Source organism: Mauremys mutica, chromosome 3, assembly GCF_020497125.1.
Source record: "Mauremys mutica isolate MM-2020 ecotype Southern chromosome 3, ASM2049712v1, whole genome shotgun sequence".
NCBI classification, from domain to species: domain Eukaryota; kingdom Metazoa; phylum Chordata; order Testudines; family Geoemydidae; genus Mauremys; species Mauremys mutica.
The window spans coordinates 165,896,693-165,924,579 of record NC_059074.1 but is presented as its reverse complement, the minus strand read 5'-3'; the positions used below and the strand labels follow the sequence as shown (position 1 = coordinate 165,924,579).

General features: G+C 45.7%; 1 protein-coding gene across 3 annotated transcripts in view; it reads left to right on the top strand.

Annotated features, from left to right (window-relative positions):
• Positions 1-27,887, top strand: part of LOC123366418 (spermatogenesis-associated protein 7-like) — a 108,763-nt gene that overhangs the window by 3,733 nt on the left and 77,143 nt on the right. For all 3 annotated transcript variants that reach the window (XM_045009862.1, XM_045009861.1, XM_045009860.1), the window contains exon 2: positions 18,351-18,425. In XM_045009862.1, coding sequence (XP_044865797.1) covers positions 18,351-18,425 — 75 coding nt within the window. The remainder of the gene's footprint in view (positions 1-18,350; positions 18,426-27,887) is intronic.

Below are 27,887 nucleotides of genomic sequence, written 5' to 3'. Positions count from 1 at the left end.
GCATAAACCAATTACAATTAAAGAGAGATAAGGAAGACACTATACCTATGGATAAATTATTCCATAACTTCAACTTCTTCTGAAGTAACTGGCCATCATTGCAGACAAGATTCTGGATTAGGTGGACCGTTGGTCTGTTCTTGTATGCTCCTATATTCCTGATAAGACAGTCTCTTGATGCAGCAGATTTAAATTGCTGTAATTATACCAGATTTTAATGTACTTTTTCTCAGTTGCCAAGAAGTAAAAGCCAACAAAAAGAAGAGGCCAACACTCTCAGGGAAATAAGTTTTGTTAGCCATCTCAATACAGTAGAACTTAACTAATTACCACTTTGCTAAACTGCCTATTTGATAATTCTCACAAATAATGTGGTGGTCTTACCCCAACTCTCAGGTCATTTTTAATAGCAGAGTGATGTTTCGTATTACTAATATGACTTTTTAAACAAAAATACGGTAGTCTTTTTTGCTAATATACTATGAGAAATCCTTTAATAATTACTGTAAAACTAAACTGCACCTGTCAAAATAAATGAAGTGATACCACAACTTGCATTATTTAATCATATTTGTTCACCTAAGGCCAGATTTTCAAAAGTATTTAGGTGCCTAAAGAGGCAGATAGGTGCCTAGTGGAGATTTACCAAGAGTCTCATTCGGTGAGTTGCTGAGCATCTCTCTTGAGTTGCTGAGTCCCCTCAACTCCTGTTTAGTTAATTTCAGTAGGAGTTTACACTGATAATTCACAATGGGGCTGCTAGACATTAGTGCCAGTCATTCTTTCAACACATTGTAATTATTTATTTGTGTTACTGCAGCGCCTAGGAGCCCCAGTCAAACCAGAACCCTATTGTGCAGGGTGCTTTGCAAACACAGAACGGACAGTCCTTGCCCCAAAGATCTTATAGTGTCTAAGAGCCGTTCACTGCTGTTTGGCCCCATCATGCTGCACATGGAATGAATTCTAATTAAAATCATCATAATTTCTGTGCTAAATGACTAGAGGATGAGGCTCTGCATCAGAAGTTCTCAAACTGTGGTCTGCTCCCTCTAAGGTGTGCATCTGGGTGGCCGCACAGGAGAGAATGAAGGGCCTACCCACCTAATTAGTGGAGCCACGCCTGTGTGGCTCCACTAATTAGGTGTCTGGACCCAGGACAAGACACACATGTAAGATGAGGTGGTGGCCTGGGAGGGAATAGGGGGTAGGTGGGAGGAATTTGGGACATGCAGGGCTGCGGTGGCCAGAAAAAGAGGTGACTTTCCCCATCTCCAGGGCTGAGGCTGCCGGGGAGAGACAGCCCTCCTTCCCAGCCTCAGCTCTGTGGCTGCTGTGGTGGGGGAGAGACTCCCCTGCTTCCCAGCCCCAATTTGGGGGCTGCTATGCTGCAGGAGAGAGAGCACATCCATCCATCACATTCGAAAGGTAAGATTACTGATAATAAATATGAGTTGTGTGCTTTTATTTGTAGACCAAAAAAAGTTTATTAAGGTTTTTTTATATAGCGCTTTTATCCAAAGTGCTTTACAATAGTTAGCGAATGGTACAAACAGCATTTGGAAAGATCATTAAGTGGTCCGCCGAGACCCTCAGCAATTTTCAAGTGGTCTCCAAAAAAAAAAAAGTTTGAACCACTGCTCTATATCATGATTTCCCCCATAGTATCTGTTTAGACAAGTTCAATTAGATAAAACAGAGATTCTAATTGATATCTGTTCTGCTGCGGTTCCACTCCCATTTCTTGACCATGTAACTTTAGATTAACTATAAATTGTCTTTAATTTTTTCCTAGTAATTTAGATATCAGCGACTCTCCTTAAAACTTCCCAGTTGTGCATTAGATAATTAGCTAATGTAGTATCAGCTATTTGAAGCATTCCCGGTACAGTAGTTACTAAAAGGAACACTTGGGGAATATTGCTAATGCCAAGGTAATGTTACTTAGCTATTTAAGGCAACTGAAGTGTTTTCAAGACAACTACTGAAGTAATTGTTAATAATTGATTGTACAAAAATATACTGACGTATTATTAGGATGACTTCCTTTTTATTGTATCCCTGATATTTAGGCAAAAGACCAATATACCTGTATGCACTGTTTCATAATTAATTATAACAAAAAGTTTGCAAAGAATATAAAACCTCATTCTTCAGGATTTAAGTCAATCTAGAGAGAATGAGGATGAAATCTAACATGGGGGGGCGGCAGATTATCCTACATCTCTGCCTACTTCAGGTTTCTTACACCTTCCTCTGAATTACTGGCCATTGTTGGAGACAGGATACTAGACTAGATAGCTCCTAGGGTCAGATACAGTATGGCAATTCGCATATGTTCCTATTGTTTCATTGTCAGCATATGTCACCAAAGGGAGCGGGGCCAAAACTTCATAGTGTTTAAAGTTATGAAGTCCAATTCTTGGGTCTGGCCAAGAAATGCTCACAAAGGGGCTTTTCACTCCCTTCACAGCTTCCTGATTCTCCAAATTGTGCCTGGGACTAGCTCCAGTGGACTGCTCTGGCATGGAGATGCTCTGGCCACGTCCCTCCCCCCCACCTACCCATCCCAAGCTGGCGCCTGTACGAGTGGATAGCTAGAGTTGCTATGTTGGCTTTGTGCTCCCCAGAGATTCCCCTACTCATGAGAATTCTGAGCCAGCCAAATTCACTGGCTTTATGTTCCCTTTTCTCTGGCAGAACAGATCCTGTAGGGCTACATGGTAGCAGACATTGCTTTTACTTTGTGATACCTTAAGTCAATTATCCAGCACCAATATCTATTAGAAAAAAGCCATTCATACAGAGCACTAGAGGACCAAGTGGTACAGTGGATAAGGATCATGATTAATGTACTGTAGTAAGCTTCATGGCAGCCTGGACAAATGCAAAGCATGCCATTGAAGCAGCATTAATTTAAAAAAAAATGCTGTCATCTTCTTCTCCCCTGCAACCATGTACCTGTTATTTCTTTCTATGCTTCTGTTGCTTCCAGAAGACCCTATATGACTTGCTCCTTCCTAACTGCCATGAACCAGCAGATTTCAAATGTGGTCTGCTGTATCCGGAGAGGATGCTATGTTCAAGATTGTCACCTTTAATGTACTACACCGATACATCAATTTGATTTACAGTCCCCTGGTTTAAACATGGAAAAGTAGCAATAATAGAGTAATAATAATAAATGATAGAATATAAAAAATAGAATGATCTATGAAAATACATTTTGTAATTCAGGACCCTTATTGAACACCTCTGCAAAGAACAATAGATTGTATCTCAGCCTTAATCAGAAACAGAGAAGTTTGATAACTCCTTACCGAATAAAACCAAACATCTTAAAAATGGGTTACTTGTCCCATTTCATTTTTTTCTTTTTGATCTCATTGACACTGTTATTCTAATATTGTGGTATAAGAAGGAGAAGTATATGTCTTACCATACCAGTGCTGAACTGGGAAGAAAGAAGTGGAGAGAGTACAGATCTATGTAAAGTCACAGAAAATAGTAGAGAACAGTAATGAGTAATCCTCATATTAAGCATCCTTTCTCCACATCCTTCAAACTTTTGGGATTTTATTTCCTTTTTAATCTTCTACTTTGTTGTTCTCCAGTAAATATCATTAAGTTCAGCAAGAACATTTATACTAGCACAATGGTATCTAGGCATCAGAAGAAACATATCAGTAAAGAATATTGATATCTGCTATTGCATTTAGCTGGTGCTAAGTGGATTTGTTTTGACTTTTATTTCATGGGAATGACCCCCAGTTTCAGCCACTGATGTTGTTGCATCAAAACCAACCCATGTTGAGGATGAACCAAGCTACACCTATAGAACTTATACTGGTTGCAAGCAGGGATAAACTGCACCAAAGGTAAACTACATCTTTGCCTTTCCTACAGCAAGGGATTGCACTGGTGCAGCTATGCTGATGTCTGAAACTGGTGCTAAATCGCTAGAAGACAAAACTAATTCCCAGTGTAAGTTATACCCAAATGAAACTCCCTTTCACTGGCAGAGCAGAGCAAAAAGTTCTCAGAAGTTGGTGGGCCATCTTACTATGGCACTCTGTACCTCAGGGGAACACCCAGCACCCCCATGTTCTTTATAAAATAAGTGGGTGGTATCCAATGCAAAGTTTGTCATGTTGGGTGTCTTCGGAAGGCTCATTATGCACTGAGCATGGTTGTTATAATGATGATATAGTAATTGTTACAGTGATGTTATAGTCGGATTTGGAGCAATCACATTTTTGAATTGCTCCGCTCTGGGCAAAAACCTACTGCTCCGCACTCCAGCTCCAAGCTCCGCTCCAAAGCCCTGGTTATAGTGATGTTATAGGTTATAATTTCATGTATATAGTTATGAGGCTGAAAATGTATCCTCATGGCTTAAAGCAAGCCCAGACAAAAACTCTCCAGAAGCAGAGGGGCAATTCACACTTCATCAGGGAGTGGATGGGATGAACCCAGCCGAACCTCACAGGAACAAAGGGTGCTGGTCTAGGCAGCAACAAAAGAATCTGTTAGACTCTCGAGGGAGTCACCCTCCTTCCTTTGGTCACTTTGGAACTGTGATGTGGTAATGCTCACTTGACTCTGAAGGGGTGGGGTGGGGCAAAGCCAAGAGGGAAGAAAGGACGTGATAAAAGTGAGAGACGTTTGCCATGCTCTCTCGCTCTCTCTTCCACCTACATCTACAGACATCACCACCAAGCGACTGAAACACTGATCAAAGGGGAGAGCCTGGCTGAAAGGCAACCAGCCAGCCTGTGGTGGCAAGCATCTAGGCCCCATCTACACTGACAAGTTTGTGCGCAGTAAAGCAGCTTTGAGCACTGTAACACTTGAGGTGCACACACTGCCAAGCCACTTAGTGCACAGAAACTGCACAGATGCAGCGCTCTAAAAAAAAATCCCACCTCACTGAGAGGCAGTGCTCTGCGCCATGGCTACAGCACTCCGGTGCCAGTGTAGACATCATGGTGATTACAGTGCTGTGATTGGCCTCCAGGAGATGTCCCACAATATCTGTTCTCACATCTCTGGCCATCGGTTTGAACTCTACTGCCCTGCCCTCAGATGACCAACTGTCAGCCCCACCCCAAACATTCCTTTGCAAATTTGAAAGTCCCCTTCCTGTTTGCTCGGTGATGTGTGCAGTGGTCTCAGCACATCTTTCCAGGTGGACATGCCTGCTCCACGCACCAGGTGACCCCCAGCTTGGAGCAATGCTGAGCTGCTGGTCTGCATCAGCATTTGGAGAGAGGAGGCAGTGTGGTCACAGCTGCGCGCCAGCCATAGGAATTATGATACCTGTGGACAGATTTCTAGATGCATGATAGAAAAGGGCCATGACCAGGACACATTGCAGTGCAGGGTCAAAGTGAAGGAGCTGCAGAATGTCTATTACAAGGCGTGGGAGGCAGCCCACGGGCTGCCGGTTCTACAAAGAGCGGAATGTGATACTCGGTGGTGACCCCACCTCCACTGTGAAGTCCTCTGTGGATTCTTCGTTGGCTTTGTTGCCAGTCAAGAGTGGATCGAGCCAGGAGGAGGCAATCTGGGATGAAGACGGGGAGGGGGAACCAGAGGCAGAGGATGACTCGGAGGCCAGAGATGCATGCAATCAGGAGCTCTTTTCTACCCCAGAGGCGCCTAGCCAGTCACAGCAGTCGGATTTAGGGGAAGCGCAAACAGGAGAGGCGGCCCCTGCTAAGTGGATCTGATTTTTAGGAATTGCTGAAGCAAATTGTTGGGGGCAGGAGGGTTGCAGAAAGTAGACTTGTCCTACTTCATGCCTACTTTGACGACAGAACAGGCTGTTGATACATGCCCTCACTTCACGTGAATCTCCCTCAGAGATCTCCAGGAGACTCTTCCGGAGATACTGGGCAATTCACTCCCACAGGTTCCTCGGCAGAGCTGCTTTGTTCTCTTCCATTGTGGGTGGGATGGGGTGGGGAGAGAGGGGGACCATAGCTGCACACAGGCTAGCCACATAGGGGCCAGAGTGGAAGCCGCAGACTTGGAGAAGACCCTCCCTTGATTCCCTGCTCACCCTCAGCAGTGAGATATCTTCCATAATGATATCACCTCCTGTGGAAATGATTATCAGGCCCCCCCTACAATGCTGGCTCTTCCCAAGTGCCCAAGAGCCACGTGCCCAGTGTACAGCAGGGTCTGGGAACAGTGATTTACCCTGCCCCTGCGGCTACTTATCATTTGGGGGGGTCTTGTGGCTTATGTGTGCTTGCCTGGGGTCAGCAAATTAGTGTCAGGTGTGAGTATTGGCTGTGTTTTAAAGCACTGAAACAGTGTTGTCTGGGTTGCAAACAATACTGCTTCTATAAAATGTTGCATTTAAACTTCACAGAGATAACCTTGGGAGGCCAGCCTCCCTTATCGGTGGCAGAACAGCTGCGAAGAATTAAAAAGCGTCCAAGAAAAACTAAGGAGGACTTTATGCATGAGGTTATGATACACTCCGCCACCAAGAAAAAGGAATTGAAGGAGACAGCAAGAAGAGGGAATGAAAGGAGAACACGGCACACCAAAAAGAAGCCACAGAGCGGCTCTTAAACGTTATGGAGCGCCAGGCAGACACACTCCGGGCGATACTAGCTCTTCAAACTGAGCAGCTCTTTCCCATGTGTCCCCCTGTCATGCCCCCTGCCAACACACTCTTATCAACCTCCTGGCTCCCTGCAGCATTCAACTCCTCCCTCCTCACAGTCCAGCAGTGTGGACTCCCAGTGCCCACTGCATTCAACACCTATCCATCTGCAGTTTGGCCCTGCTGAAGTACAGCATCCGCTGCATCGTACTCCAAAGGAGAAGGTTGGGTATGATCCCTGGACATACACAAATCTGTAGCTCTCCCAGGACCCCTCCTGTTCTTGAGACCTTCCATTCCCCCATCCCACTTCCTGCCGATGATTTTTTTTTGTTTGACTCTCTCTTCTGGTTGTTGTCTTTCAATAAAAGAATTGTGTTTGTTTGAAAGCAATCTTTATTCAGTTAAGTGAAAGCAAAAAGAGCACTGCAAAACAATATACAGTTATGTTAAGGTCCCTTCTTGCATATTGTGCACTAATCACCTCTTAGCGTTACAAGCACTGCATTCCCAAGCATAGCAACAAATATTAGTGGCTTTCAGCTTCAACTTGCTGCCTCAAAGCATCCCTGATCCTTATGGCCCCGCGCTGTGCTCCTCTAATAGCCCTGGTCTCTGGCTGTTCAAACTCAGCCTCCAGGCACTGAGCCTCTGTGGTCCAGCCCTGAGTGAAGCTTTCACCCTTCTCTTCACAAATATTATGGCGTGTACAGCATGCGGCTATAAGCATAGGAATATTTTCATTGGTCATGTCCAGCTCCCCATACAGGCATCGCCAGCAGGCTTTTAAACAGCCAAATGCACACTCCACAGTCATTCTGCACTTGCTCAGCCTCTTGTTGAACTGCTCCTTGCTGCTGTCAAGTTGTCCTGTGTATGGCTTCTTCAGCCACGGCATTAAGGGGTAAGCGAGGTCTCCCAGGATCACAGTGGGCATTTCGACTTCCCCTACAGTGATCTTCTGGTCTGGGAAGAAAGTCCCCGCTTGCAGCTTCTTGAACAGGCCAAAAGATGTGTGTGGCATGCACCTTTCTGGACCAGCCATTATTGTCTGTGAAACGCCCACAGAGATCCACAAGCATCTGAAGAAACATTGAGAAATAGCCCTTGTGATTAATGTGCTCAGTGGCTAGGTAGTCTGGTGCCAGAATTGGAATGTGCATGCCATCTATTACCCCTCTGCAGTTAGGGAAGCCCATTTGTGCAAAGCCATCCACAATCTCACGTACGTTGCCCAGAATTGTGGTCTTTCGGAGTAGGATGCAATTCATGCACACTTGCATCAACACAACTCCATTGGTCGACTCTCCCACTCTGAACTGGTTAGCGATCGATCAGTAGCAGTCTGGAGTAGCCAGCTTCCACAGTGCAATCACCACACACTTCGCCAGCATCAGGGCAGCTCTCATTCTCGTGTCCTTGCACCACAGGGATGGTACGAGCTCATCACACAGTCCCATGAATGTGGCTTTCCTCATACGAAAGTTCTGCAGCCACTGCTCGTCATCCCAGACGTGCATCTTGATGTGATCCCACCTCTCAGTGCTTGTTTCCCGAGCCCAAACGCGGTGTTTCACTGTGGTCAGCACCTCCATGAATGCCTCAAGCATTCTTGTGTTATAGCTACAAGATCAATGTTGCACTCCTCTTGCCTTTGTAGTTTAAGGAATAACTCCACCGCCGCTCATGACATATTGGTCAGTGCAAACAGCATTTTTGTTAACAGCTCGGCATCCATTCCTGCAGCCAGAAACAGGCAGGGCAGGGCGCACAGTACACAAACCGTTGAAAGATGGCACCAAATGCGGATGGAAACACAGGGATTGCTGGGATGTGAAGCAATGCATCACAGGGGATTGGGACAGGACCCAGGATTCCCCACCCTCCCGCCTTCCCACAAGTCTTAGCGGCAAAAGAGAAAGAGGTGCTCTGTGAGGTAGCTGCCCAGAGAGCACCACTCCGAATAGTACCGCAAGTGCTGCAAGTGTGAACATGCCATTGCGCAGGCAGTTGTCAATGTGAACACGCAACAGCAGTTTTTCTTCGGTGCTCTGAGTGGCGCTGTACCTGCTGGTGCTGTAACTTTGCAAGACATGCCCTAAGTTTGTAAAGACATCGAAAGTGTTAAGATCAGCCCAGAATGCATTTTGCTTTCATTTCATTTGACCAAATCTAACTTGTTATGCTTTGACTTATAATCACTTAAAATCTACCTTTATAGTTGATAAATTTGTTTATTCTATCAGAAGCAGTGCGTTTGGTTTGAAGTGTGTCAGAGGCTACTCTTGGGATAACAAGCCTGGTACATATCAATTTCGTTAAATTGATGAACTTATATAAGCTTGCAGAGTCCAGTGGGTTGTGTCTGGGACTGGAGATATTGGCTAGCGTCATTTGGTTGCACAATCCAAGGAGCAGCTTACATGCCAGAGGCTGTGTGTGAACAGCCCAGGAGGGGGGTTCTCACAGCAGGGCAGGGTAAGGCTGGCTCTGAGAGTTAAGGATTGGAGTGACCTAGCAGATCACCGGTCTGGATAATACGAGATGGGACCGTCACACTTACCATCTCAGGAAAGAACCAGTGCCATGCCCAAGTCCATCTCCAGTCCTTGCCTCAGGGCCCAATTTATTGTTCAAACATAGAAACTCCTGAGCTACACAAAAACAAAGCAGTTCCCTAGAAGTCTTTTCTCTTACCTCACTGAGCCCTCCTTCCTTAAATCCCCTGGTGAGTCATTGGACCAACAGGTAGGCCTAGATCCACAGAAGATGCTTAATCACCTAAGTCCCAGTTTTGCCTCCACTGCAATCCACAAAACTCTCTCTCAACTCTGTATGCACCTAAACTTATTTGGCACCTAAGTTTTCAGTGTAAAAGCTCCATAGGCACCTATGTTTCTGCCTCTGAGTATGCACACTGGCCTCCTAGGCATCTGGCTGCCTATCTCTCGCCTACGCCCCAGAGCAATTCACAGACTGGGGGAAGATAAGCATTCAGCTGCTTAAGTCGTGAGGCTGATCCAGCAAATGTGCTCAGAGGCTGCCTACAAGGTCAGGTGCTGATTGAAAGCTGGCTGGAGGAGTGACACATACCTTATGTTTAGCCCCATGGTTTGGGTACTTGTCTAGGATATGGGAGACCCAGGTTCATGTCTACCCTTCCAGCTGGAGGAGGAGAAAGGATGTGAACAGGGGTCTCCCACCTCTCAGGAAGCTACTATAACCACTGAGCTACAGAAGAGGCTAATGTGGGGCTCCCTCAGTCTCTTGTTTGAGGAGTGACTGGACCCTGGTCGCCTACTCCCCCCCCCACCAAGTGGGTGCCCTAAACCCTGGACTACAGAGTCTCTCTTTGGCATATTAACTATTCCTCTATGGATAAATAATTTAAAAATAATCATTGTGCCAGAGAGAGAGAGAGAGAGACACTCTGCCCTTCAGTGGAAGGGATGGCAAAGCAGTTATTTACATCCATATTTCCGTGCACTAGTCACCCTGGCATCTACATCCTTTCTCCCACCCTCTGCCAGTCTTGGCTGTTTAAATTGTAAGATCGTCAGGTCAGGGACTGTGTCTCACTAGGCAGTGCCTGGCACAAGGAGGCCCTGATCTCACTTGTGGTTTCTAGGTGCTTCTACAGTACAATCAATCAATAAATAATCTAGGTACCAGTAAGTATTGAAACATCACAGGGAGCGTGCAAAGGATGTAATAAGAAAACTTTTAGGCAATTGAAATTGAGATGACTCTTAACCATCCAAATACTGTCTTTAAGGAATTTAAAATACACCTCTACCCCGATATAACGCAACCCGATATAACACGAATTCAGATATAACACGGTAAAGCAGTGCTCCGGGGGGGGGGGGGGGGGTGAGGCAGGGCTTCGCACTCCGGCAGATCAAAGCAAGTCCGATATAACGCGGTTTCACCTATAACGCGGTAAGATTTTTTGGCTCCCAAGGACAGCGTTATATCGAGGTAGAGGTGTAATAACTTCCGTAATGTGCAGGCAGCAGGTTCTTGGCCATCAGAAGTGATAGCATACACCTATTTATTCTTTGCTCTTACTTGCAGGGGGCTGTATTCTTTGTTAATGAATGCACTCTGAAGTGTTTTGCCTGCAAAGTGCCTTACCTTAAAGGGTCTTTAAAGTGTCTCTGCCTTAACAGGTTCTTGACTGTGCTTCCTGCCAAAGCCCACCAAGATGCAATGGCTGGGCTGCATGCTTGAGAAGCTGTTTGGCTGCTCTACCTGGCAATTAGCTCATCTGTCCTGCCACCACATGCAGGTTAAACCCTGATGAACAGGCTCCCCAGCATGTACAAGTTCTCTCATTTGGATACTGCATAAGAGATTACAAGTTTTAGCTGAGCCACAGACCATGTACTACAGAAAGGCATGTTATAGCGTTACTGTGTTGCAGAGGGGGTGAGTACTGCTACTTGAGAAACAGGAGCTAGCTAATTAGCTGAAAAAGGCCAGTGCAATTGGGGAGTTTTAATTACTATTTAAGATGCTTGAAAATGCTGTTAGAAAATTATGAGACTAGTACTGGTTGTAAAGAAATGCCAGTAATGAATGCAGCTGCACAGAGCAGTATGGATGATGTACACAGCTCTAAACTGAGTCAAAATGTAGAATTAATGCTGCTAGGTCTTAAAAAAGAAAGATATTTCTAAATATCTGCCAGCTAAACCTACCAGATGCTACCATTCCAGGTGCTATTAATGAAAAGTGACAAAGAAGAAGGGTCAGAAGCTGCCTGTGAAGTTAAATTTGCCCCTTACTTTCATGTGCTCCTTATTGTATTTGTCTTCTGATCTTATTTTTCTGTTTTTATAGGGACAAATCCATGCACAACTCTGCTTGATATCAAAGGAAGTTGATAAAGGCCATGCTTTTTCCCTCTTTCATCTCTCTCTTGCTGCTTCTCACCTTTTCTCTGTAGCTTCAATTATAGTGGTGGCCACCTGGTGCCAGAAAGCCCACTCGGAATGGGATTCCTCTTGCTCCGCAGAGTCAGGGCCGCCCAGAGGATTCCGGGGGCCTGGGGTCTTCAGCGGCGGGGGGCCCCCGCTTTGGCGGTAAGTCGGCGGCGGGGGGTCCTTCCGTTCCGGGACCCGCCGCCAAAGTACCCCAAAGACCCACGGCGGGGACCCCCCGCTGCCGAATTACCGCCGAAGCGGGACACGCCGCCAACATGCAGCCCCCACCGCGGGTCTTCGGGGCACTTCGGCGGCGGGTCCCAGAACGGAAGGACCCCCGCCGCCGCCGAATTACTGCTGAAGATCCGGCTGCACTCCGGCGGCGGGTCCCACTTCGGCAGTAATTCGGCGGTGGCGGCGGGGGGGGTCCTTCTATCCCGGAGAGGAAGGACCCCCCGCCAGCGAAGACCGGGAGCGAAGCAGCTCCGGGGGCCGGGCCCCGCGAGAGTTTTCCGGGGCCCCCGGAGCGAGTGAAGGACCCCGCTCCAGGGGCCCCGAAAAACTCTCGTGGGGGCCCCTGCTGGGCCTGGGGTAAATTGCCCCACTTGCCCCCGCCCCCCCCCGGGCGGCCCTGCACAGAGTAGCCCCACAGCTGTCTAGTACACTGCTAAAAAAGTAGGCATTCCTAGCCAGGGACGAGCATAGTCTGGGTAGCTTGGGTATGAGCTAATTCAGAAGTTCCTGGAGGTTCCCTCTACTTCTGTTTAAAGTGGTGGTGAATTGAGTCTGGAGTGGTGAACTGGGTCTTTACAAGAACTGGTAGTTAGATACTAGGAAGTGCATCCAGCTGGGACTCTGTATAGTACAGACAGAGTGAGCTCTATATAAACAGCAATAAAGAGCTGTTTGGGATCTTCTGGTTTATGTGATGTGAGCTGCCTCTGATACCAGACCAGGAACATTACATCCTGTAGGTATTCACACAACAGCCCAGAGCTAATACAGTCTATTGGGAAACTATCCTGTGTTTTAAGAAGCTGAAAGTGTTTACTAAAGTGTTTAAAATGTGCTTTGGTGGTGGAGTATGTGCAAGATGAACTGCTACTGTGTTCACCATTAATATTACATGTCTCAAATACTGTATTTCTGTATTCCTGGGAAAAAAGGTCCACACTCCCCGTGTATCCAACCTTGCATGATTAATAGAAAACATCCGAAAAAGTTATAGATCCTATGTTGTATCTGCTTAAATGTGTGTTATCAAACCCACTTCTCTTTCAAACTTTGTACATTCCTAGTACTAGGAATACCATGTGGCTAATTTGAAACCACACCATAATATGCCTCCCTAAATTTGTCAAACAAACCCCTACATTAGAAGTAGAAGTGTGTGATACAAGACAGCATAACTCTAATGAATAATGTTACAGGGAACAAGGCTTTATAAGGAATTGCTTTTGTCACTATCTCTTTTGCAGAAGGAACCAAATCCTGCCAGGGACAAAGCACTCTAAATTGCCATTGAAATCCATGGGTTGGATGTGCTTAGCATCTTGCTGGAGGCGCTCACCAACATGCAAATTCAGGCCCTTTTTCCTTGGAGAATGATCCTCTCCTACAGCAATAACTGCTTCAGTTATATACTTTTGATTTTCTTTTAGATGGTCTTTAGTCTCTTCTGTTGTGTTTCATTCTAAACATTCAGGGTGAGTCTGCCTCCTCTTTTTTGTGAATGACATTGTCAATGTCTTGTTATATTTGTGCATTATTAGAGGTGGAACCTAGCAAAGTGCATCTCGAGTTCTGTAATTTTTACTTAGCGCTTCTAATGTTTACTTTCACCTTCTTGTAGTTGCTGTGTTTTATAATCAATAGAAAGAATTCCCTGGGTAGGGTATTGCCTTTTGTTTACCTTCTTTAAGAATAGCTGATTTTTCTTCTATTAAATTTACAGTGTCTGCCATTAAAATGTTGCTAAAAGAACCGTGCACTGATGCAAAATATAGCAAAGTGTTGCATTTTTATTTCACAAATTATTTTTGTTATACTTCAGAAAAATTAAAGCAGATGCTTGGTACAGGTGCAATTGCGGGAGACATACAGGGGATAGTGAGACAGTAAAGTTAATATAAAACTGAGAAAAATACAGAGAAACTGGATAGAAATTATACAGACACACACACTGTTAAATAAAAATCAGGCCTTGTAGGTTGATTTTCTGATGGATCTGAAATCAAAGATGAGGAGTCTGTATATATTCTTAGTACAACTTGTTCATTTACTCTGCATACTCCAGTTGAACAGAGGTGATCATAACAGGCATGCAGGTAAACCCCTCTTTCAGAAATCTCAATCCAAAACCCACCAATGTTGAGTTTCCCAGGTAGTAACTTCTACTCTGATAACTGACTGTAGTAAAAGAGATTAAGGCAGAGAGCAAACTCATGCTGCTTGCCATAGCTTCCCCGAAGAAAATACTTCACAAAACCAAAGTGACAGTATAACATTCCTTCATAGACTGTATGCTGCTCACTAAGAAAAAGCACACATAATGCTATGTGTGACTGCCATCTGGTGACTCCCACCATTAAATTATTTTAGAAAAGGTGCCAAAATATGTCCTGTGTATGTGAAGCCAAAGGGACGTTAGCATGCGGTAAACTGCATTGTTGAACTGCAGCCTTATTGCATTTGTACCATTTTCTACAGCAGGAGGGTACAAAGGTGAAGGTGATCTCCATTGTTTCAGTATCAGACAATTTGCTACTGCAAATTTTCGATTTGATATTCTTCTAAATCATTAAAGGCCTGATCCTGCTCAAATATCCTTCTCAGTTTTTATTCAGTCCTTACCTGAGGGTAGTCTCCCATTGCCTTCTTCACTTGGAGATTTATCACAGAACAAGGACGTCGGGATAGAATGGGGCATTGTAGTGGGGTAGTCACCCTGCGCCTGCCCGAAGGGATTAAAACAGCCCCAGGAGAGGGCTGCTCTGGGAAGAGAAAAACCTAGGCTGATTGGGGAAGCAGCCTCAGCTGGGGCCACGCCCCAATCAGGCCACAGCTGGCCTTGTAAAAGGCTGTGGGCCCAGAGCTCAGACAGTCTCTCTCTAGTGGTAGAGAGGGAAGGGCCTGGCTGCCTGGAAGCTGAGAGGGTACTAAGACCGGAGCAGGGCTGGGGGAAGGCCTGGGGAGCTCCAGCCTAGAAACCCCCCAGGCTGCAGGCCTTGTTAAAGACCAAAGAAGGTACTAGGGTTGCAGAGGGCAGCCCAAGGGTAGGCAGAGGCAGCAGGTTCAAACTCATCCTTTGTTGGTGATGAGTGGCATTTACACTGCAGTCCGCCCTAGCGAACAGGGGCTAGATCGAGACTGGCAGGAGCCATAGTCTGAGGCGAGGTGGGGATAGAGGGTGGGGATTCCCTGGGGAGGGGAAACCCAGATCTGTGGGGGTACTGCCAGGGACAGCACCCTGTCCTGAAAGGGGCACTGGGGTCCAGGAGGGACTTGTGCCCAGCGGCAAGCAGGACACCGGCCTGCAGAGGGCACTCTGAAGCTGGATACGCTAATTCCCTGGAAGACCAGCAGCAGGCACTGCAGGGGTGAGTCTCGCTCTGCTCCAGGCACAAATAAGTAATCTCCCCATTTTTTTAACAATTTATCACATTCATATGTGAGTCAAAGTTCTTTTAAATAAAGAGACCTTAACTCTGCCCTCTGTCCTACAGTTCTTTCACAATAAATAATAATATTGTTGAAACAAGCCTAGATTTCTCCAGAGATGATTTACTAATGTTGCGTCAGAAGGAATAAAAAGATAAATATGATTAACCGTAATGTTTTAAATTCTGTCAACATGCAGTGCAGGGTACCACAAATGTTAAATTAATGAAACAGACAGTTCCTCTTTAAATGTTAAGTCAGTTTATTAAAGGATGATCTAATTATTATAATGGCTTCCAATACTAAATGAATAAAAGTGCTTGAGAAATAAATCTTTTTTTAATATTTTTTAAAAACATTCTGGACTAGCATTGTGGAGTTGAGCAAGAAACTTCCTTTTGTACTTATCCTGCTGGGATTATAGGGCATGTTCTTGTAAGATGAGCCACGGCCTTTAGTTCAGGGCTTTTATTTACTTACAGGAGGATTAGAAATAGTAACAGAGGGGAGCACAATCCTCAGGCATAGCTCCCATTGCTTTCAAAGGGAAATTAGCCTATGTAAGACTCTGTTGGAGGTGGCAGGATTTGGTCCAAATAATTATATTATCCAGAACTTTCATAGCCTCCATAGTTTCAGTGCTTTAGACACTGATGTCGTCTCTTAACTGCATCCCTTTACAAGTAAGAGTGAAGGCCAAGATTGTCAATCACGACTAGTGATTCTGGGAACCTCCATTTTTTTAGTGTCCAAATTGTGAATGCCAATAAAGGGGTCTGAATTTCTGAAAGTGCAGCGTACCCACTCTCTCAAAATCAGGCACCCTCTAAAGGTGTCTTCAGCACCCAATCTCATGAGCCACTTTTGAAAATCTTGACCTTAGCTTTTAGTTATGTGAACACTAGTTAGGTCAATGGGGTTGTACAGGTGTATCTGGAGCAAAATATTGTCCTGGGGTGCATAGACAAGAACCAGAACAAGGGCTCTTTTGTCAGCATGTGAGTGCAGCTAGACACATTCCATCTGTTACGTACTAAAGGAGCATCTCGGGGCTCCTAAGATCCTCAAATTAAAGTTATGCCTCCAAATTGAAGGAAGAGTTTTGTTGCTTTTTCTGGTTCTGATGGCAGAGTCACTATGTCCCTAGAGGTTGCTGAGTTACCCCTTCTCACTGTGACTCTCAAAAATAATTCCAAAGAGAATTTTTTCTAAACTGATTTAAATTAAACTGGTGCAACTTCTTCCTGTAGACAAGTCCTCTGGAACCTAAATCCAATGAAACTTAGGCTCTGAAGTGCCTGAGGGCTTGTCCACGTGACAAAGTTGCACAGGGTGTGAATTTAAATCACTTGAATTAAATCGGTGCAAAAGACTGTGTGGATGCTCTTATTTTAGTATAAGAATGGCTTATTGTGGTTTAGCTTGAGTTGATTAGGAACAAGGTTAAGCTAAATCTTTTGTACTGGTTCAACTATATCGGTTTAAAAGCCAGTTCAAATGTTGTTGATGCAAATTTCTCATGAAGACAAATGCTAAGTAACTTTTGAAAATGGGACTTAGGCACTGAAATCATGTAAGCAGTTTGAAAAATGTACCACGTTTTCTCCTTTTGTAATAAATTTCGGCACTCAACATTGTAACAAACCTTCATAGTGTCAATGCAATTCAGTTCTCCTTGTCAGCTTCTGTACTTACTCCCTCACTTCTGAAGCTACATAGGGCTCATTTCAGTGTTTCATTTTAGGTCTGAATTCTGTGCTGCAGGCCCATATCACCCCCCTCCCCCCCAATCTTTAGAAAAGTCATTTACGTTGTGTTCTTTTCACTGCTCATGCCAGCCTGGAGTCATTAAATAGCAGCATGCTGGTTTGCCTTTTCTTTAGCACAGAGGTTTACATGCTCCACAGTGGATGTCTCACATGATTGTATATTATGTGACATTGTGCAAATGTCAACATAGTGCATTGTTCTTGCATTGAGGAGATTCTTGGGGAGAGGCTGCTGTAACAGGGAGTTTTCTCCTGAGGTGATTTAGCCAAAGTCCTTATGCTAACTGGTAATGGGAACAGGGAGGAGGGGGAATATTGGGGAGATTTTTCAAAGAGGCATTTAGATGCCTGATTCCTAGTTAAAGGCAAAAGGAGTAGGGCATGTCTCTCTATACCATTAACCGAGGACCAGATTCTCCTCCCCCCCATCCTAGATCTTTACCTCTGCAGGACAGCCTAGTTCTCATAGGAACCATGATGGCCAGGAGGTCCCCAAACCCAGGCTATCCTGGAACACTTGTATGGGGATGGCACAGTGGGGAGGGACAAACAATATATATCATTGCAGGCTGCTTGCACTTGTGCCAGCTTCTTCTAGGTGTTGGGAGAAGGGGTGACTCTGGTGAATCTGGCTGTCCTGCTCCTCCAAATCTCAACAGCTGGAACCGTGCAGAGTCCCCACAGAAGAGCTTTCATGGGGTACCCCTCCACCATGACTCATACTGAGATCTGCATGAGCAAACCTCATTCCACCTAGTTACATGTAAGAGAATGGGCGGGGAGGAAGGGCTGAGTAAATTATGTGGCTGTGTTTGTAAATGGAAGGAGCGCTTTTCCTCATTAAAGGCCTGTTCCAAAACCAATTGAAGTCAGGAAAGACTTCCACTGATTCCAGTGGGCTTTGGATCAGGCTCTAAGCTGGCAGATTATTAGTATAATGATGCTATTCATTGTTACAGAGCTCTTGAAGTTCCAAACAACTTTACAAACACTTACAGATTAGGCCTTTCTCTCTCTACCGCTCTAGGAGAGATGTAAATATTATTGAACCCATTTTACAGTGGAAAACAGGCTCAAAGATGTTCAGTGACCTACTCAAAGTCACATGGGGCAAGTCCTTGTCTGAGTCACACCCTTTACAACTTCAGTGGAGTCATGGGAGTTCACGGAATTTAAGTCATAGCAGCTTGTGGTTCACAATGAGTGTGCTGGGACAAGAGCCCAGGAGACCCAGTCCCCTGTTCCCTGCCTAGGTAATATGTGAGCTCTCTGACCACTAGGCAACACTCCTCCTTCACCATATCTTGGCTCTGGGACAGTTGACTATTTCCTGCTTTAATAAATAGCTAACCAGTATTTTTCCTTCTTTTCTAGGATCCCAGCTAGCCATGGTCCCCAAGTATTCCATGATGGGTCCTTTCAGAGGACACATGAGTATCAAAAGTAGCCGTAAGTACTAAAATGAATACTTGCATGATTACTGCAAGCTCTATGTTTCAGATGATAATATAACTATTTGTGGGACCTACATTCATTTTGTGGAAATGGCATTATTTAATAGGAAAAGTTTAGTGGTTAAAGAGATAAAGCAGACAGTTGTCTATACCATGAATGACTGCCCCAGCTAATGATTATATTGAACAAGAAAGATTTTGCAAGCAATTCAGCTTAGGATCTTGGCCTGGAGAAACTTTAGAGCAACTGAAATTTCCCTTTTAAGTGCATCCCACCCCTCAGCCTTACCCCACAAGCTCACTAAGGGTTTAGTCCTGCAGTCCTTTCATGAAGGCAGGCAAGAAACCTCCACCAGTCCTAGTGCCTCCTGTTCAAGAGCCAGACACAGTCAGAGCCATGTACTTTCTTAGTACCAGGACTGCTGCCTGTAAGGGCCCCTAGAGTGGAGAACACGGGGGGCAGAGAGCAGGCCACTCCCCCCACAACAGGTTCCCCCACAGCAGCCACCAAAGCTGGCCACCTGCACAGGGGAACGTATGCTGCATTCCCTGGACAATCAGGCTGCACTATGGTTGGAAGCTGTCTCAGGCCCAGTGCCTGCCAGAGCTCCTCCTGCAGGGTTATCCCTGAAAATCTCAACAGAAATAATCACTCGGTAAGAGGGTAGCTGGGGATAATTACACAATTCAATAAAAAAAACCCAAATAAGAGGCTTTACCAATGTGCATGGCAGCCATCGCTGTGGCGTCTCTGCTGATAGGTCATTATTATTGTTCTGTGTACACCTAGTAGCACCTAGGAGCCCTAGTCATGGACCAGGACCCTATTTTGCTAGGTGTTGTACAAACACAGACCAAAATGGTGGACCCAGCCCCAAAGATCTTATGATCCAAGTATACGACAAGAGACAACAGGTGAGTACAAATAGATGGGGGAGCATAAGACACTATGAGACAATATAGGCATGATAGGCAGTGATCTCAGCACACCAGCTGCCTAACCATAACCCCTTCTCCCGACTTGCATCCATTTAGTGTACACACTTCTGGGGAGGGACTGTCCGTCTGTGTGTATGTGGATTGCATCTGGCACATGGTGAGTGCTACCACAGTTTAAACAACAGTAATAAAAAAAATAATGCCCTCAGTCCTTCCTTACGCAAAACTCTCATCCCAAAGAGCCAGTTTTGAGAGTATTTCCAAGGGGATTTCACTTTTTTTTTAAAATTCTGTCACAAGGAGGATTATGAAATCTAGAATCATACAAATGTAGGGCTGGAAGAGACTGAGAAGTCATCAAGTCCGGCTCCATGCACTGAGGTAGGACCATGTAAACCTATATGATCCCTTAACAGATGTTCGTCCATGTTCTTAAAAACCCGCAATGATGGGGATTCTGCACATTCCCTTGAAAGCCAATTCCAGAGTTAGAGAGTTTTTCCTAATATCTAACCTAAATATCCCTTGCAGCAGTTTAAGCCCCCTGCTACATGTCATAACTTCAGTGGATGTGGAGAACAATTGATCACAATCGTCTTTATAACAGCCCTTAACATATTTGAAGACTTATGAGATCCCCCCGCATTCTTCTTTTCTCAAGCCTAAACATATCCACGGTTTTTTTTTAACCTTTCTTCAGGGGTAAGGTTTTCTAAACTTTTTATCATTTTTTGTTGGTTACTCTCCCCTGGACTCTCTCCAATTTGTCCACATCTGTCCTAAAGTGTAATGCCCAGAACTGGACACAGTACTCCAGTTGAGGCCTTGCTAGTACCATGTCAAGCAGGACAGTTACCTCCAGTGTCTTATATACAACACAATGATATTAGCCTTTTTTGCAACTGCATCCCATTGTTGACTCATTTAGTATATGAACAACTGTAACCCGCAGATCCTTTTCAACAGTACTACCTCCTAGCCAGTTCTTTCCCATTTTGTAGTTATGCATTTGAGTTTTCCTTCCTAAAGTTAACACTTTGCACTTGTCTTTATTGAATTTCATCTTGTGGAATTAAGACCTATTCTCTAATTTGTCAAGGTCATTTTGAATTCTAATCCAGTCCTCCAAAGTGCTTGTATCCTCTCCTAACTTGGTGTCATCAACAAATTTTATAAGCATACTCTCCTCTCTACAATTCAAGTCATTAATGAAAACTTTGAATAGTACTGGACCCAGAACTGACCCCTATGGGACCCCACTAAATACGTCCTCCCAGTGACACTGAACCATTGGTAACTATTCTTTGAGTATGGTCTTTCAAACACTTGTGCACCCACCTAATAGTAAATTTGTCTAGACTGCATTTCCATAGTTTGTTTATAAGAATGTCAGGTGGAAGTGTGTCAAAAACCTTACTAAAAATGAAGGTATATCATATCTAATGCTTCCCCCATCCACAATCCACTAGGCCAGTAACCGTGTCAAAGGAGGAAATTAGTTTGACTTGGCATGATTTGCTCTGGACAATTCCATGCTGGCTATTCCTTATAATCCTATTATCCTCTAGGTGCTTACAAACTAATTGTTTAATAATTTGTTCCATTATCTTTCCAGATATCAAAGTTAGGCTGACTGGTCTATAATTCCCCAAATCCTCGTTCTTCCCCTTCTCTAGTTCTCTCGGTCCTCATTTATCTACCATAAAGAAATGGTTCTGACGTTGCCTCAGCTAGTTCCTTAATTGTAATCAAGGATGAATTTCATCAGGCCATGCTGACTTCAAACACATCTAACTTATCTAAACATTCTTTTACTTGTTCCCTCTTTTAGCATGCGCTTCGTCCCCCTTATTGTTACTATTAATTGTGTTGAGTATCTGGTTACCATTAACTTTTTTTGTGAAGCAAAATAGGCATTAAACACCTCAGCCTTCTTGATGGCATCAGTTATTATCACTGTATTTAGGTGTAACTCATTTTGTGCCTTAGCCTTTCTGATTTTGTCCATACTTGCTTGTGCTGTACTTTTGTGCTCCTCCTTAGGAATTCATCCATGTTTCCACTTTTTGTAGGATTCCTTTGTGATTTTCAGGTAATTAAAGAGCTCCTGATGGAGCCATATTAGTCTTCCTATCTTTCCTTTGCATCAGAATAGTTTGCAGTTGTGCCTTGAGTATTGTCTCCTTGAGAAACTCCAGTACTCTTGAACTCATTTTTCCCTTAGATTTTCTTCCCATATGATCTAATCTACCAGTTCCCTGAATTTGCTAAAGTCTGCTTTTTTGAAGTCCATTTTCTTTATTCTACTGCTCTCACTCCTTTCTTTCCTGAGAATCATAACATCTATCATTTCACCCAAGTTGCTGTACATCTGCGGATTTCCTACCAGTTCCTTGCTGTTGGAGAGAATCAAGTCTAAAATTATCAGAGGGGTAGCTGTGTTAGTCTGGATCTGTAAAAGCAGCAAAGAGTCCTGTGGCACCTTATAGACTAACAGACGTTTTGGAGCATGAGCTTTCATGGGTGAATACCCACTTCGTTGGATGCATATACACGTTGCATCCGACGAAGTGGGTATTCACCCACGAAAGCTCATGCTCCAATATGTCTGTTAGTCTATAGGGTGCCACAGGACTCTTTGCTGCTTTTACAAGTCTAAAATTGTTGTTCCCCTGGTTACTTCCTCCACTTTCTGAAATAAAAAGTTGTCCCCAGTATATTCCAGGAACTTATTGTAAATTTTGTGTTTTGCCATATTACTTTTCTAGAAGATGTTTGGGTAGTTAAAGCCCCAGACTACTATCAAGACTTGTGTTTTGGATAGTTCTATTATTTGTTTTAGAAATGCCTCATCCTCTTCCTGACTTGGTGGTCTATAGTGGACCCCTACCATGATGTCACCCTTATTTTTCTATCCCTTTTATCTTTACATAGAGACTTTTAACTGGTCTGCCTTCATGTCTCCTTCTGGACCTTAGAACAAGTGTATATATTGTTGATATATAATGCAACAGGTCCTTCCTGTCTGTCCTTCATGAGCAACCTGTACCCCTCAATACTGATATTCCAGTCATGACAGACTTATCCCACCAAGTCTCTGTGATTCCAATTAAGTTCTAATTTAGGTTATGGACTAATACTTCCAGTTCATTCCCCATACTCCTTGCATTCATGTATAGACACCTGAGATGTGGAGCAGATTCCCCCACTGATTTCCCTTTTGTTGCTTCTAAGACACTGTTATAATTTTCCACGTCCCCAACAACATCTAGCCTTCACATAAGGTTGCCTTTTTATGCTTACCTGTGGGCTTTTGTAACCTGCCCCCATTGAGCCTAGTTTAAAGCCCTCTTCACTAGGTAGATGAGTTGGTGTGCAAAGCTGTTGTTCCTCTTCTTAGTCAAGTGGACCCCACTCTCTTCCCAGCAAACCTTCTTCCCACAACAGCATCCCAAAGCCCTCCCATAAACACTATCTGTGCAGCCATGTGTTCATCTCCAGTATGCACATGTCCCTGTCTGGGCCCTTACCCTCAACTGGAAGGATAGATGAGAACACAACCTGCCCCCAAGAGTCCTTCACCCTTGCTCTCAGATCCCTGCAGTCAGAGCTGCTCTGTGCAGGGGAATACTGGGAAGTATAATTATTGTCCATGTGGATGAGCAGCATGGAATAGCAGTCAGAGGGATGGATGAGCCTCAGCAACCGCTCTGTGACATCTCAAACATAAGCTCCAGGCATGCAGCACACCTCCTGGGTCATCATGTCAGGTTGAGAGATGGATGCCTCCCCCACCCCAGAAGGGAGTCCCCAACCACCAGCAGCCTACGCCTCCTCCTCTTGGGTGCCGTGGCTGTGAGCCTCCCAGCTTTGGAGGCAGATGGCTCCTCTTTAGCCATTGGGGTCTACTACTCACCTTCTGTTGCCAGTACAGCATATCCGTTCTTCACCTCCATGGACAGGAAACCATTGGGATGAGTGAGGTGGAGCACAGTCCATTGACCAAGGTGGCCAGCAGCCAGTCTCCTCCCCATAGAGCAGCTGGTTCTTCTTCCTCTGGTGCTGCTGTAGTCATCTATAGTCACCTAACATCCTGTCTCAGATGTTTCCACATGCACCCTGTCGAGGAATTCCTCATCCTCCTGGATGCAACACAGACAAGCTGCCTCCTCCTGTAGCTCTCTTACCTGCTTCCTGAGGAACTCCACCAACAGACACCTCTCACACCAGATAGTTTTGCCCACCTGACTTTTGCCATCGGGGACATGCAGGCCACATTCCCAGCGAGTCAAAACTAGGGCTTGAGTGGAAGCCTGTCTGGTGGGGGGTCCACAATTGCAGGCAGAGGAAGAGTTGGCAGTGATGTTGGTGATATACCATTTTGCTCCCACTGTGGCTTCTTCCTTGTAGAATATCTACCTTCCTGCCTTCCTCCACTGACAAAATTTCTTAGTCTCCCAGCTGCCTTCATCTTACCAGTCACTGAGAGCCTATGTGCTTTTTAAATTGTGGGCCCCACACACAGCTAGAATGGGTGACTGAATCCCTCTCACTCAGCTGCTTCTAATCACTGGCCTAGTCAATCAAAAACTGCACTGCTCTCACTTCAAAGAGCCCTGCTAGAGCTCTTCAAAGAGCCATGCTAAAAAAAGCAGGTGTTAACTCACCTAACTGTAGCCTGGTCTACACTAGGCGTTTAAATCGGTTTTAGGAGCGTAAAACCAATTTAACGCCACAACCGTCCACACTAGGAGGCACCTTATATCGATTTTAATGGCTCTTTAAACCGGTTTCTGTACTCCTCCCTAACGAGAGGAGTAACGCTAGTATCGGTATTACCATATCGGATTAGGGTTAGTGTGGCCGCTGATCGACGGTATTGGCCTCCGGGCGGTATCCCACAGTGCACCAGTGACCGCTCTGGACAGCATTCTGAACTCAGATGCACTGGCCAGGTAGACAGGAAAAGCCCCGCGAAGTTTTGAAATTCATTTCCTGCTTCCCCAGCGTGGAGAGCTCATCAGCACAGGTGACCACGCACAGCTCATCAGCACAGTTAACAATGCAGTCTCCTGAGAATCGAAAAAGAGCCCCAGCATGGACTGCACGGGAGGTACTGGATCTGATCGCTATATGGGGAGAGGATTCAGTGCTAACAGAACTGCGTTCCAAAAGACGAAATGAAAAAGTATTTGAAAGAATTTCTAAGGCTATGACGGATAAAGGCCACAGCAGGGACTCAGTGCAGTGCAGAGTGAAAGTTAAGGAGCTCAGACAAGCCTACCAGAAAACCAAAGAAGCAAACGGAAGGTCCGGGGCAGGTCGAAAAACATGCCGCTTCTATGCTGAGCTGCATGCAATTTTAGGGGGCTGCGCCACAAGTACCCCACCCCTGATTGTGGATTCCGAGGTGGGGGTTGTAATCTCTGCCATGGCTGAGGATTATGCAGACGGGGAAGATGAAGATGAAGAAGAGGAGGAAGACCTAGCAGAGAGCACACAGCACTCCGTGAGCCCCAGCAGCCAGGAGCTTTTTATCACCCTGACGGAATTACCCTCCTCCCAGCCCTCACAAGCCACTATCCCAGGCAATGACGCCATGGAAGGGAGCTCTGGTGAGTGTACCTTTGCAAATAGCAAACATTGTTTTTTAAGCAAGCCTTTTTTAATGATTGATTTGCCCTGAGGACTTGGGATGCATTCGCAGACAGTATAGTTACTTAGAAAAGTTTGTTAACATGTTCGGGGATTGAGAGGAAATCCTCCAGGGACATCTCGATGAAGCGCTCCTGTAGGTACTCCAGAAGCCTTTGCAGAAGGTTTCTGGGCAAGGCAGCCTTGTTCCGCCCACCATGGTAGGACACTTTACCACGCCATGCATGTAGCAAGTAATCAGGTATCATTGCGTGGCAAAGCATAGCAGCGTATGGTCCCGGTGACTGCTGGCATTCAAGAAGCATCCGCTCTTTATCTTGTTGTGTTATCCTCAGCAAAGTGATATCGTTCAGGATAACCTGGTTAAAAATCAGGAATTTAAGTAAGGGGGGTGGCCATTTTTCTACTGGGTTCGTGGACTGCAGCAGCTTAAAAAAAAAACCTTTCCTGCACGTTTCGAAGCGGGGGGAGGGGAGGAGTGAAATGCCGATGATCTTTTTTGTGTTTGGTCACCGGCGATCTTCCCCAAACTACCAGCCACGCAGTGGGTGGGGGGGTGGGAAGGTTGTTGATTAGCAGGGAGCTAGCGTGGTATTAGCCATGCGTTGGGGGGGAGGGGTAAATCACTACAGAAGCCGAAAGACAGTGGCTTACCATGGCCGCATGCAAGCTGAATTCTGATGCCTGGACCTGTGTCTGTGAGATCTGTAACTCCAGAGCTGCAAGCACTCACTATTAAGATGAAAAATGCGACCTTGTAGGGAAATCACATGTGCTAGGTGAATAGTGCTGTTCACTGTGAAAGAGTATAACCATTGTTCTGTAAAATGTATCTTTCTAAATATTTGTCTCCCTTATGCAGCTGCAAATTTTTCAACCATCCCTCCTCCATCCCAAAGGCTAGCACAGATAAGGCGGAGGAAAAAGAAGACGCGAGATGAGATGTTCTCGGATATTATGGAAGTTACACGCAATGAAAGAGCTCATCTGAATGAGTGGAAGGACGTGGTATCAAATTACAGGAAAGAGGCCAGTGAACGTGAGGACAGGAGGGATGAACGTGAGGACAGGAGGGACAACCGAGATGAGAGGTGGCGGCAGGAAGACCGGCAGGAAAATCAGCGGTGGCGGCAGGAAGATCAGCGGTGGCGGGATGCAACTCTGGGGCTGCTACGTGATCAAACTGACATGCTCCGGCGTCTGGTGGAGCTTCAGGAACGGCAGCAGGATCACAGAGTGCCGCTGCAGCCCCTGTATAACCACCCTCAACCCTCACCATGTTCCACATCCTCCTCACCCAGACGTGTAAGAACGCGTGGGGGGAGGCTCCGTGCACCCGCCCACTCCACCCCGTGGACAGCCCAACCAGAAGGCTGTCGTTACTGTGAATTTTTTTTAATGGCCTTCTCCATCCCTCCTATCCTCCTCCCAAACCACACCCTTACTTCTCTCCCTCTTTTTATAATGAATTAATAAAGAATTCATGCTTTTTAAATGAGAGTGACTTTATTTGCATAAGTAAGCTGTACTCAAAGGGGGAGGGGGAGTTGCTTACAGGGACTGAGTCAATCAAGGGGGTTGGGTGTTCATCAACAAACACAGCAGTCACACTGTACCCTGGCCATTGATGAAGCTCGTTTTCAAAGCTTCTCTGATGCGCACCTCTTCCTGGTGTGCTCTTCTAATCTCCCTGGTGTCTGGCTGCATGTAATCAGCGGCCAGGTGATTTGCCTCAGCCTCCCACCCCGCCATAAAGGTCTCCCCCTTACTCTCACAGAGATTGTGGAGAATACAGCAAGCAGTAATAACATAGGGGACATTGGTTTGGCTGAGGTCTGAGCGAGTCAGTAATGTCCGCCAGCGCGCCTTTAAACGGCCAAATGCACATTCCACCACCATTCTGCACTTGCTCAGCCTGTAATTGAACAGATCCTGACCACTGTCCAGGCTGCCTGTGTATGGCTTCATGAGCCATGGCATCAAGGGGTAGGCTGGGTCCCCCAGGATAACGACAGGCATTTCAACATCCCCAACTGTTATTTTCTGGTCTGGGAAGTAATTCCCTTGCTGCAGCCGTTTAAACAGAGTAGTGCTTCTGAAGACGCGAGCGTCATGAACCCTCCCTGGCCATCCCACGTGGATGTTTGTGAAACGTCCCTTATGATCTACCAGTGCTTGCAGCACCATTGAAAAGTACCCCTTCCGGTTTACGTACTGGGTGCCCTGGCGCTGCGGTGCCAAGATAGGGATATGGGTTCCATCTATCGCCCCCCCACAGTTAGGGAATCCCAGTGCAGCAAAGCCATCCACTATGGCCTGCACGTTTCCTAGAGTCACAACCTTTCGTAGCAGCAGCTTAGTGATTGCTTTGGCTACTTGCATCACAGCAGCCCCCACAGTAGATTTTCCAACTCCAAATTGATTCCCGACTGACCGGTAGCTGTCTGGCGTTGCAAGCTTCCACAGGGCTATCGCCACTCGCTTCTCTACTGTGAGGGCTGCTCTCATCTTGGTATTATGGCGTTTCAGGGCAGGGGCAAGCAAGTCACAAAGTTCCATGAAAGTGCCCTTACGCATGCGAAAGTTTCGCAGCCACTGGGAATCGTCCCACACCTGCAACACAATGCGGTCCCACCAGTCAGTGCTTGTTTCCCGGGCCCAAAATCGGCGTTCAATGGATAGAATCTGCCCCATTACCATCAGGATCTCCAAAGCGCAGGGGCCCGCGGTTTGAGAGAATTCTGTGTCTACATCCTCATCACTGTCATCGCCGCGCTGCCGTATCCGCCTCCTCCTCGCCTCGGTTTGAAGGTCCTGGTTCACCATAGACTGCACGAGAGTGCGCGAGGTGTTTAAAACATTC